General features: G+C 43.2%; 1 protein-coding gene across 5 annotated transcripts in view; it reads left to right on the top strand.

Moving 5' to 3' along the window:
- The first annotated feature begins 4,552 nt into the window (after nucleotides 1–4,552).
- The window catches only part of nlrc5 (NLR family, CARD domain containing 5), a 198,200-nt gene continuing 190,515 nt past the window's right edge, over nucleotides 4,553–12,237 (top strand). For all 5 annotated transcript variants that reach the window (XM_070896896.1, XM_070896890.1, XM_070896892.1 and 2 more), the window contains exon 1: nucleotides 4,553–4,627. In XM_070896896.1, the coding sequence (XP_070752997.1) occupies nucleotides 4,557–4,627 (71 nt within the window). In that variant the 5' untranslated portion in view covers nucleotides 4,553–4,556. The remainder of the gene's footprint in view (nucleotides 4,628–12,237) is intronic.

Consider the following 12,237-nt stretch of genomic DNA (forward strand, 5'->3'; position numbering starts at 1 on the left):
GCTAGATAAGATTGGAACCCAGAGAGTGCAGTCCCACCCAGCTAGATGATGGTGGAGAGGTGTTGAAGGAGGATGGAGTGCTCAACTGTGTCAAAGGTTGCAGACAAGTCAAGAAGGATCAGGAGGGATAGTTTGCCTTTGTCACAGCCACAAATGTTGTCATTTGTGGGCAGGGCAAATTTAACTGAGCATCTCTGGTCACCGGAAGTTGCTGTCCAATTTACACTTTAATAACGGTGAGCACCGACAGCCTCACTGTTACTTCTACTGCAAAATCCAGGCCTTTTAATGTGTTTTATCAAAAGGCACAGAAAACTGCAAGATGAATATTGTCTGCTGCGGGGTGCTCTCTATAATCTGAATGGGAACTGTATATACAGTAATCTGTAGCTGCCCTTCAGTGAGTTCAGATGAATGCAGTGTTCAGGGTACTATATAATCTAGATGCAGTGTGATTTTCCTTCATGCCCACGCTGCAGTAATAGGCTAAACTTACACGATGACATACATATCGTGGACAACCATCAACCAGCTCAGAACTGGTCGTGGTAGATGCTGTCACATTCTCCATAGATGGAAGATTAAAGCATCACCATCATGCAACTGTGGAGCTCCTAATCAGACCCTGGAGCACATCACTGAGCACTGACCTCAGAGGAAATTCACAGGCAGCCTACAAGATATCCACACTGTTGGACAGGAAGCTTTTGGCCTGGATATCTGGTTTAGGTGTTGACATTAGATTTGCTTTGCTACTACCATACAAACGAATGAAAGGCTATCACATACACCAGGGGTTCTCAACCCTTTTGCTTCTGAGGCCCCCCTCCCATGTTATAAACAATCCATGGACCCCCTGTAACACAAGATAAGTAGTTTTACTGTATAAAAATTGTGGGGGTGGAGCGGGGGGGGGGGGGGGGGATTTGTACCACCATCCGTGGAGGGGGCGCAGTTTGTCCCAAAGTCTGTGGGGAGGGGGACAGTTTGTTCCACAGTCTGTGTGGGGGAGGGGGGGCAGTTTGCTCCACAGTCCGTGGGAGGGGACGGGGGGGGGGGCGGTTTCGAGTTCCAGCCACACATTCAGTTACTGGGCTTCAATGACAGCGGAAGATTCTGGTAACACTGCGGAGCTGGCACCTCCGGACAGGCCAAGGAGCGGCTGCACTGCTGAGCAGAGCCTCCCAGTAATCGTTTCAGGAGATTACCAAGCCGGGGCCTGGGGCCCAAATTCGGTAACCAACAACCAGCCCAATGAAGCTAGTCAGCCACCCCAGGGCAGCCAGGAATCCTCACACCCCAGCCAAGTCTGCACTGTACCTCCGCCCACCCCACAGACCCAGGCTGCATACATCTACACCATTCCACAGGCCACTGATATGCTCTATCCCTGTCCGTCTGCAACCTCCCAGGATCGGTCCTTTAGCCCGACCAAGGACCCCCTCCCTCAAGATTTTCCCAGATAGGCCCTGCTCTGAGAAACAGGCCATCCTCTGGTGGATGCATTGAAAGCTTCTCACGGACCCATAAAAGGCCGTGGGCTCTCGGTTGAGAACCTATGACGTACATGACAACCTAGAAAACTAGTAAAAGAAAGAACCATGCATTTACATAGTGCCTCTCCTGACCACAGGTCATCCCAAAGCACGTAACAGCCAATTAAGTAATTTTGAAGTAATTGATCCGATCATCTGTTTTAGTGATGTTGATTGAGAAATACATTTTGGCCAGGACATTGAGGGAACTCCCCTGTTCTTCAAATAGTGCCATGTCATTCTTTGCATCCACCTGAGAGGGTAGACAGGGGCTTTGATTTAACCTTGGTTAGACCACACTTGGAGAACTGTGAACAATTCTGGTCTCCATACAGGGTACTATAAAAAGGATATAGAGGCACTGGAGAAGGTGCAAAAAAGATTTTCCAGTATGGTACCAGATCTGAGAGATTATACCTATCAGGAAAAATTGCACAGGCTGCGGCTTTATTCTCTAGAAAAGAGAAGACTGAGGAGTGACTTTTTAAAAATTCATTCCTGGAATGTAGGCGTCACTGGCAGGGCTAGCATTATTGCCCATCCCTAATAGCCCTTGAGAAGGTGGTAGTGAATTGACTTCTTGAACCACTGAAGTCTGCGTGGTGAAGATACTCCCACAGTGCTGTTAGGGAGTCAGTTCCAGGATTTTGCCCAGCGATGATGAAGGAACGGCAATATATTTCCAAGTCAGGATGGTGTGTGACTTGGAGGGGAACTTGCAGATGATGGTATTTCCATGAGCCTACTGCTCTTGTCCTTCTGGGTGATAGAGGCCGTGCGTTTGGGAGGTGCTGCCAAAAAAGTCTTGGCACGTTGCTGCAGTGCATCTTGTAGACGGTGCGGTGGTGGAGGGAGTGAAACGGGCATGGCTGAGGTACTAAATAAATACTTTGGCAGCATCCTCTTCTTTAGTGAAGACAGATGCAATGTCACAGTAAAGGATGAGGTAGCAGAGAAATTGGATAGGTTAAAGGATAGATAGAGTAGCTACTTAAAAGGTTGCCAGCGTCAAAGTAGGAAAATCACCTGGTCTGGATGAGATGCATCCTAGGTTGCTGAGGAAAGTAAGGGTGGAGAATGCAGAGGCTCTGTCCACAATCTCCCAATCCTCCTTAGAAACAGGGAGTAGTGCCAGAGGAATGGAGGATTACAAATGTTACACCCCTATTCAAAAAATGGGAGAGGTAAACCCAGCAACTACAGGCCAGTCAGCCAACATCTGTGATGGGAAAACGAGAGACAAAAATCCAGGACAAAATTAATTGGCACTAAGAAAATTATGGGTTAATAAATGGAAACCAGCGCAGATTTATTAAAGGCAAATTGTATTTGATTAACTTGATTGAATTCTTCGATGAAGTAACGGAGAGGGTTAATCAGAGTAGTGCAGTTTATGTTGTGTATATGGACTTTCAAAAGGCATTTGATAAAGTACCACATAATAGACTTGTTAGCAATATTGAAGCCCATGGTATTAAAGGGGCAGTGACTGTGAGGATAAGAAATTGGCTAAGGGACAGAAAGCTCAGCAGGTCAGGCAGCATTTCCAGTATTTTTTATTTTTATTTCCGATTTACAGCGTCCGCAGTATTTTGCTTTTGGAATACCCTGTCGCGGTGAATAGTTGTTTTTCAGACTGGAGGGAAGGATACAGTGGTGTTCCCCAGGGTTCCGTGTTGGGACCACTGCATTTTTTGATATATATATAAATGACCCGGACTTGGGTATACAGGGCATAAATTCAAAGTGTGCAGATGATGCAAAACTTGAAAAAGTACGAAACTAAATGCTGCTAAAAAGGCATTCAGGATCATTGGCTTTTTAAATAAAGGCATAGAGAACAAAAGCAAGGAAGTTATGCTAAATCTTTATAAAACACTGGTAGGCCCTAGCTGGAGTATTGTGGCCAATTCAGGGCACCACACTTTAAAAAATATGTCAAGGCCTTGGAGAGGGTGCAGAGGAGATTTACTAGAATGGTACCAGGGATGCAGGACTTCAGAGACTAGAGAAGCTGGGATTATTCTCCTTAGAGCAGAGAAGGCTAAGCGGAGATTTGACAGAGATATGCAAAATCACGAAGGGTTTTGTTAGAGTAAATACGCAGAAACTGTTCCAGTGGCAATAGGATTGGTGGTCAGAGGGCACAGATTTAAGATAATTAACAAAAGAACAGGAGGCAACATGAGGATTTGTTGTTAACACAGCGAGTTGTTGTGATCTGCAAAGCACTATCTGAGAGGGCGGTGGAAGCACATTCAATAATAACTTTCAAAAAGGAATTGAATAAACACTTGAGGGGGAAATTTCCAGGGATATGGGGAAAGAGATGGGGTGTGGGCCTAATTGGATAGTCCTTTCTGTGTTGTATGATTCAATGATTCTACTAGTCCAGTAACCGAACCAGGACACTACCGTACATATTAACTATCTTGTATGAAGAGGGAACTAAATCGATCAACAAAATAACAAGGTGAGCTGCTAAACATATCTGCATGTACTTTGTACGCGTGGACATACAATAGATGATGAAAGGAAAGATGACATGTGATTGTTTTTTCCAGGATTCCCACTACCTGTATAAAGATTTTATTGGCACTGTAATAACTTCAGGCACCTTCTTCTCGGCAAATATCGAGACCAAACGGCTTGTAAGGTGGAAAAGCGTGCAGACATGATTTCACACACATGACTAGAACTCCACAAGGTAACCCGACGTTGTCTTATTATTGGAATTTCTCTCTGGGCCGCGGCACTTGCTTTCATTGCGGGTAATAAGGTGCCTCTCAGTGGAAGGGCTTGCAATGAGTGAGGTGTCCATGGTGTTATTCAAGGAGCGTGCAGTTCGCGTGGTTATTGTTTGAAGTTCCTTGTATTCCGCCCTTCAAATATTTTCTCCTTTCAAATATTGCCGCCCGGAGCCACGTGATTTCTTGGAAACAAGAGGCGAGCAAGTTTCTTGTTTGCTGCGCTAACAGCGAGCAGTCACTTTCAGTTTCAGAACGAGGTGGGGTGATGCTCATGCGGGCGAATGGAGCCTTTATTCCTCTTTGTGGCAGCAATTCGGTGTGGAACAAGCAACCTGTTACTGGGTAGGTGTGTAGCAGACTGCCCTTAGCCCCTTATCGGTTTCAGGGGCAATTTCATTGAACACCTGGGGGCGGGGGGGAGAATCGCCCAACAAATAAATCCTCCTGGACACAGGGACGAGCAAAGATACTGATCAGCGGGCTCCGAGCTAGAATTCATAGACTGGTTATAAAGAATTGAGAGATTGTCAAAGCTGCAAAAAAATAGATGAAATTTGATTCAGCTTAATGAAAGTCGAGGGATGCAGTCGTTAAGGTTGATAAGTAAATGGTCAGACGTCTTTTAAAGATGTTGGCAGCGTGAGAAGAACAGAACCGGCAAGTACAGGGATAGGCAGGAGATTCCTTTTATACTTGCTGGGGGCGAAGGGGAGAGCTATTACAACAGCCACGGGGACAGAATGGCAAAATAAAAACACTAACCGCGAAATGAATGCAAGTTTTACATCCAGGTCTGTATGCGGTTAGAATATTACGGTAAACTTGCTGACGTATTTTGGAGAGTTAACTTCTGCGTGTTTGTGAGCTGGTTTGATGCAGGTTGTTAATGTGATCTGATATCTCATCATCCATCATAAGCTGTCCCTCGAACTAGGATGACTTGCTTCCACACCAAACGGGATGAACTCGCAGATATTTCATTGAAAGAGCCGATATTCCAGTCCTGAACTCCAGGGATGGAAGATGCCTGTGCGTGCATTTTTTAACGTGTGGTGACCGTTGCACACCAGCCACCACACGGGCTCGACAGAGCTCATCATTTGTACTGGATACCTTGCATCCAGGACTGGTGCGGCGATTGGCTTGTCTTGCGACGGCAGCTTCTGGGATGATCCAACTGTAAATGCAAATCGAGGTTACAGGGTTTGGATTGAAAGTGTGGGAAAAATCACATGTGCGAGTCACATATAAGGAAAGAACTTGCATTTATATAGCGCCTTTCACGACCTCCGGACATCCCAAAGTGCTTTACAGCCAATGAAGTACAATATTTAAACACTCTGGGCCATGTGTGACTGACAAGACTTGACTCCCTCTTAGATCAGCCTACAGCTTCCCCCTGTGCCATTCTTGGCATCCTATGAAGGGCTCATTGAGGCACTCGTCGCTGCCTCCTTACGAGCAGCAACCCCAACTCTCATATCCTACTCTCTTGCCGACCTTCCCGCCCTGTGCGCCCACTGGGGGCTAATCTCGCCAATCTCCTCCCCGTCCAACTCACGCCCCCCCCCCCCCCCCCCCCCGCCCCCAGCATTGACCCTGTGGATGCAGGGAGTGGGCAACCATCACCAACCCTCTCCACATCTCCCTGCAGAATGTCCGTTCGCTTGTGAACAAGGCCCTTGCCATCCATGAGCTGATCGTGGATGATTACATCGACATCATGGCCCTGACGGAAATCTGGTTGAGGGGTGATGACACCTTACCCTTAAATGAAGCCTCCCTGCCTGGCTATACCTTCCACCACTTGCCCCGCTCAGACCACCATTGTGGCTCTCATCAGCAAATCACACCTTGGTCTGTTTCCCTACTCCTCTGGCACTTTCTCCTCCTTTGAGCATCTCACCGTATTCCACCCCTCTCACCTCTCATTTAAAATTCTCACTCTCTATCGCCCACCCACGTACTATAAAAATGTTATTCCTGATATTTCTTCACTGCTCTTCTCCCTCAGCCTCTGCACCAAACGACTTCTCATCCTCGGTGATTTCAACCTCCATCTCAATGCATCATGCTCTCTCTCCTCTGAGTTCACTAGCCTCCTGTCCTCCCTTAATATCTCTCTCCATGTAAACTCCCCAACCCATATTCACCGCCACCCCCTCGACCTCCGCCATCTCTCGTGGCCTCGCTATTCCCGTCATGTCAATCGCAGATAAGATCATCTCTGACCACTTCCTCGTATCGCTCTCCACCCACAACCCCGTTCCACCCCCCTCCTCCCCACTCCCAGCCTTATCTCCCAAATGTCCAACCTTGGGCCTCCATTCACCATAACATCCTCACCACAACCTTTGATGTCCTGGTCCCTATTAAAACAATGACTCTCTCACCCGCGTGATTCTTCCTGGTACAGCCCACATCTTCACTCCCTTAAGTCCAAGAAACTTGAACGGATATGGCGAACAAATGGTTTAGCCATTCACCACCAGATCTGGCTAGACCACATAAAGCATTATCGGGTCCTGCTCTCATCTGCCAAAATTGCTCACCATTACAGAATCATTATGGAATGCAAGATAAACCCCAGCTTCTATTCTCCACTGCTAACCGTCTTCTTAAATGCCTCTTTCCAGTCTCCACCCTCACCTCTGACAATAAGTGTGAGGAGCTTATGGACTTCTTTGTTTCTATCATTGAAACCATCCGTTCATCTGCCTCTTCCCTTCCTTCCCCAGCCCACCGGGCCAAAGTTCCTTTAAAGATCCCCCCTGCCCTAGCTCTGACCTCACACCTTTCTCCAGTTTCTCTCCAATCTCCCCTCATGACCTCTCCGAGCTCATCCTGTCCACGAGACCCACTTCTTGCTCCCTTGACCCTATTCCCAATAAACTGCTGACCATCCAATTTCCTTTTCTGGCTCCCATGTTAGCTGACATTGTTAAAGGTAAATAAGGCACTGTCCCCCTCTCCCTCAAATCTGCCGTCATCACCCTTCTCCTCAGAAAAGCAACCCTTGACCCCTCCGTCCTTCCAAACTATCACCCCATCTCCAACCTCACTTTCCTCTCCCAAGTCCTTGAACATGCTGTCGCCTCCCAAATCCATACCCATCTTTCCCGCAACCATATGTTTGAATCCCTCCAATCCGGTTTCCGCGCCTGCCACTGTAACGAAACGGCTCTCATCAAAGTCACAAATGACACCCCTAGTGACTGTGACAAAGGCAAACTATCCCTCCTCATCCTTCTTGACTTACCTGCAGCCTTTGACATGGTTGACCATTCTATCCATCTCCAACGCCTCTTCACCGTCATCCAGCTGGGTGGGACTGCACTTGCCCGGTTCCATTCTTATCTCTCTAATCGTAGCTAGAGAACCACCTGCAATGGCTTCTCTTCCCATCCCTACATCATTACCTCTGGTGTCCCCCCAAGGATCTATCCTTAGCCCCCTCCTATTTCTCACCTACCTCTCATGTTATCCCTTGGTGACTTCATCTGAAAACACAGCGTCAGTTTCCACATGTACACTGATGACACCTATCTCTACCTTGCTACCACTTCTCTCGACCTTTCCACAGTCTCTAAATTGTCAGATTGCTTGTCCGACATCCAGTTCTGGATGAGCAGAAATTTTCTCCAATTAAATATTGGGAAGACCGAAGCCATTGTTTTCGGTCCCTCACCCCAACTTCTGTCAGGCTGAATCTGGCTGTCACATTTGAACCTGAAATGAGCTTTCAACCACATTTGTGCAATATAACTAAGACCGCCTATTTCCACCTCCATAATATCGCCCGTCTCCGCCCTTGCCTCAGCTCAACCACTGCTGAAGCCCTCATCCCTGCCTTTGTAACCTCTAGACTTGATTGTATATTTCTAACTTGTCTTTAAATTGATTTCCGCCAGCACCCATTGGACTTGCATTGTAACTCCAGGGACCAATGTGAAATTCAGGTTGATATTCCAGTGCTGTAGTGAGAGAGTGCTGCACTGTTGGAGGTGCTGTCTTTTGGATGAGATGTTAAACAAAGGCCCCCAACAGATCCTATGGCACTATTTCCAAAAAGAGCAGGGGAGTTCTCCCCAGTGTTCCGGCCATTATTTATCCTCTCAGCCAACATCAATAAAACAGATTATTTTGTTATTATCATATTTCTGTTTGTGGGACTTTGCTTTGCACAAATTGGTTGCGTGTTTCCTACTCTACAATAGTAACTACACTTCAAAATACTTCATTGGGTAAAAAGAACTTTCGGACATCTTGAGGCCTTGAAATACGCTATCTAAATGCAAGTCTTCTTTCTTTCAAACATTTATAGAGTAAGAAGAGAACAAGTTAGTGATAATCCATAAAGAGGTGCCTGTATCATTGACGATGTTTGAGTCTGGATGTTGCAGTGTGAAAATGCTTTAAACATATAAGGTTCTGCTGTTGTCATGAATGCCAAACACTTACTGCGAATGTCAATGGTCTTGCTACACATTTGCTGAGAAAATAGTTCTGGCAGAAACCATTACAATAAACGTTACTTGTCTGGTATAAATGAATTTATTTCTGTGTTCTAGTAGGTGTGATTACTCACTTAAGTGTTTCGTTAACCTATAATTGTAAGACATGTCTTTATATGTTCAATGCTGCAGTTATTATTTAATCATTTTTGCTTTTTGGAGCTCTCAAAATATCAGCCCTATCTATGTTTCGTAGGGAACAATGGTAAATTATATGTTCTGAAACATTAATTGAAAGTTTCATTTTAGATAGTTACAAAAAAGGACATTGATAAAAACAGATCTACTACTGATCATATCTTTCATAGAACACTTATAAAATACATTTCCCTAGAACACCACCTATAGAAAACATATTTCCCTGGAACATCCATAGAAAATGTATTTCTCCGGAACACTTCCTACAGAATACATATGTGCATATAATACACCCTATAGAAAATATATTTCCTTAGAGTATCTCACATATAAAATATAATTCCCTCGACCACATTCCATAGAAAATACATTTTCCTGGAACAACACCCATATAAAACATCTTTCCCTAGAACACCTCCTATGGAAAATAAACTTCCCTGGAACACTCCTATAGAAAATATATTTATTGGACCACCCCTTATAAAATATATTTCCCTGTAACACTTCCTATAGAAAATAGCTTTCCCTAGAACAACTCGTAGAAAACATATTGCCCTTAACCACACTCTATAGAAAATATATTTCCCTAAAACATTTCCTATAGCAAATATTCTACCCTGGAACATCCCTATAAAAATATATTTCCCTAGACCAGTTCTCACATGAAATATATTCCCCTCAACCACACTCTATAGAAAATATATTTCATAAGAACACCTCTTATAGAAAATATATTTCCCTGGAACACTGAAGAAAATATATTTCCCTCAAACACAATCTTTGGAAAATATATTTCCTGGAACACCTCCTATAGAAATTATATTTCCTGGAACACCTCCTATAGAAATTATATTTCCTGGAACACCTACAGAAAATATTTTCCCTGGAACACCTTCTATAGGAAATATATTTCCCTATAACACCCCCTGTAGAAAATATATTTTCCTGGAACACCCCCTGTAAAAATATATCTACTGGGAACATCTTTTGAAAATATAGACCACCTCCTATGGCAAGTACATTTTCTTGGAACACATCCTGTATAAAACATTGTCCATGGAATGCCACCGATAGTGAATATATTCCCGTCGAATAACTATAGAAAATATATTTCCCTGTATAACATCGTATATAAAATATATTTCCCTCCATCACCTTCCATAGAAAATAAATTTCATAAGAACACCTATAGAAATATATTCTCCTGCAACATCTCCTAAGGCAAATATCTTTCCCTGGAAAACCTTCTTAAAAAAATACGTTTTTTAACTTTTCTCCTAATCTCTTTGTATTCTCCCTTGTCTTGCTGTCCCCTGTTGTCCATGTACTTAGTGTACGACTCTTTCCTTACCTCCTTATGTCTTTATTCTGTGTCTGTGGTGTCTCATTAGTGTTTCGTTTGAATGGAATATATTTTTAGTGAAATATATTTTTTCCTGGACTCTATCGAACACCTTTACTCAATGTTTCCCATTGCTGTCCTACATCATTGTTTGCCAATATTGTTGTCCATTTTATTTTCCCAAATTCTATACCCAGCCCCTAAAAATTAGCTTTTCTGCAATATATTATCCTGGTCTTTGTCATGATTATATTCTTATCAATTAGAATTTTAAACTGTATTATATTATGGTCACTATTGCCTAAATGTTTGCCTACTTTTACTTCTCATTACTTGCTCTGGTTCATTCCCCAATACTAAATACAGCAGAGAATCCTCTCTTGTCAGGCTTCTTACATAATGGGTTAGAAACAAGTCGTGCATATTGTAGGAACTCCATTCCCTTATCCCCTATAACTATCTCTTCTGGTAATTAATTTTGGGTTTGTTGTAATCCCCCATGATTATTCTATGTTTTTTTACTCATTTCTCTTATTTGTTTGCATATTTCTCCTCCACCTCCCTTCCACTATTAGGTGATCTGTAGACTACCCCTCTTAGTGTGATTGATCCTTTATATTCCTTTATTTCTATCCACATGTATTCCATTTCTGTCTTACTGATGACCGCATCACTTTTTCTATTGCCATTAGAATATCTCTCAGAACACCTCCTTAAGAAAATACGTTTCCATAGAGCACCGCCTGTAGAAAATATCTTTCCCTAGAACATCTCTATAGCAAATATAATTCCCTGGAACACCTCCTGTAGCAAATACAATTCCCTGGAAAACCTCTTGTCGAAAATATCTTTCCCTCTAAAACCTCCTATAGAAAATATTTTCCCTGGAACACCTCCTGCATAAAATAACTTTCCCAGGAGCCCACTCCTAATAAAAATATATTTCCCTGTAACACCTCCTATAGAAAGTATCCTTCACTAGAACATCACAGAAAATATCTTTCCTTAGAGCATCATCTAAAGAGAATTTATTTCCTTAGAGCACCTCCTTTCACAAATATTTCTTCCTGGAACAACACCTACAGAAATCATATTTCCCGAGAGCACCTGTAGAAAATATCTTTCGCTAGTATGCTTCCTATACAAAATATCTTTCCCCAGAGCATCTCCTCTAGAAAATATATTTCCCTGCAACACCTCCTATAGAAAAAATATTTCCCTGGGACACCTATGGAAAATATATTTCCTTAGAACAATTCCTATAGAAAATAAATTTCCCTGGAACATCTCATTTGGAAAATATTTTTCCCTGTAACACCTCCTTTAGAAAACATATTTCCTTGGGACACCTATGGAAAACATATTTCCATAGAACATCTCCTATAGATTTTGTTTCCCTGGAACAACACCTGTAGAAAATATCTTTCCAAGAACATCTCCTAAAAAATATATATTTAGCTAGAACACTTCCTATAGAAATTATGTTGCTCTGAACACTTCCTATAGCAAATATTTTTCCCTAGAATACCTTCTATCGAAATGATCTTTCACTAGAAAATCTCACAGAAAATATCTTTCCCTGGAACATCTCCTACAGAAAATATATTTCCCTGGAACATCTATATACAATACCTTTCCCTAGAACACCTCCTGTAGAAGATGGTTCAGATAGTGTCATTTTCGCGCACGTGCAAGTCTACATATTTGTTTTGCAAAAAAGAATCCTGCAATTTAGGCCTTCTATTCACTCCAAAATCGTGTGTTTTGTGGTGAAATTGTGAGATTTGGCAATACTGATAATGAAGTTTTGTAACTACATTTCCTGAAAAACAGAAGAAACTGTGGGGCAGGAATTCAACATCAGTGCAGCTGATTTATGGGTGTGAAATGGGCATAATGATGACGGATTTAGCACAGCGTCGACCCATGCCCTGTTTGCGCATGTGTTTGTGGTGACA

This window comes from Pristiophorus japonicus, chromosome 13, assembly GCF_044704955.1.
Source record: "Pristiophorus japonicus isolate sPriJap1 chromosome 13, sPriJap1.hap1, whole genome shotgun sequence".
Classification (NCBI taxonomy): domain Eukaryota; kingdom Metazoa; phylum Chordata; class Chondrichthyes; family Pristiophoridae; genus Pristiophorus; species Pristiophorus japonicus.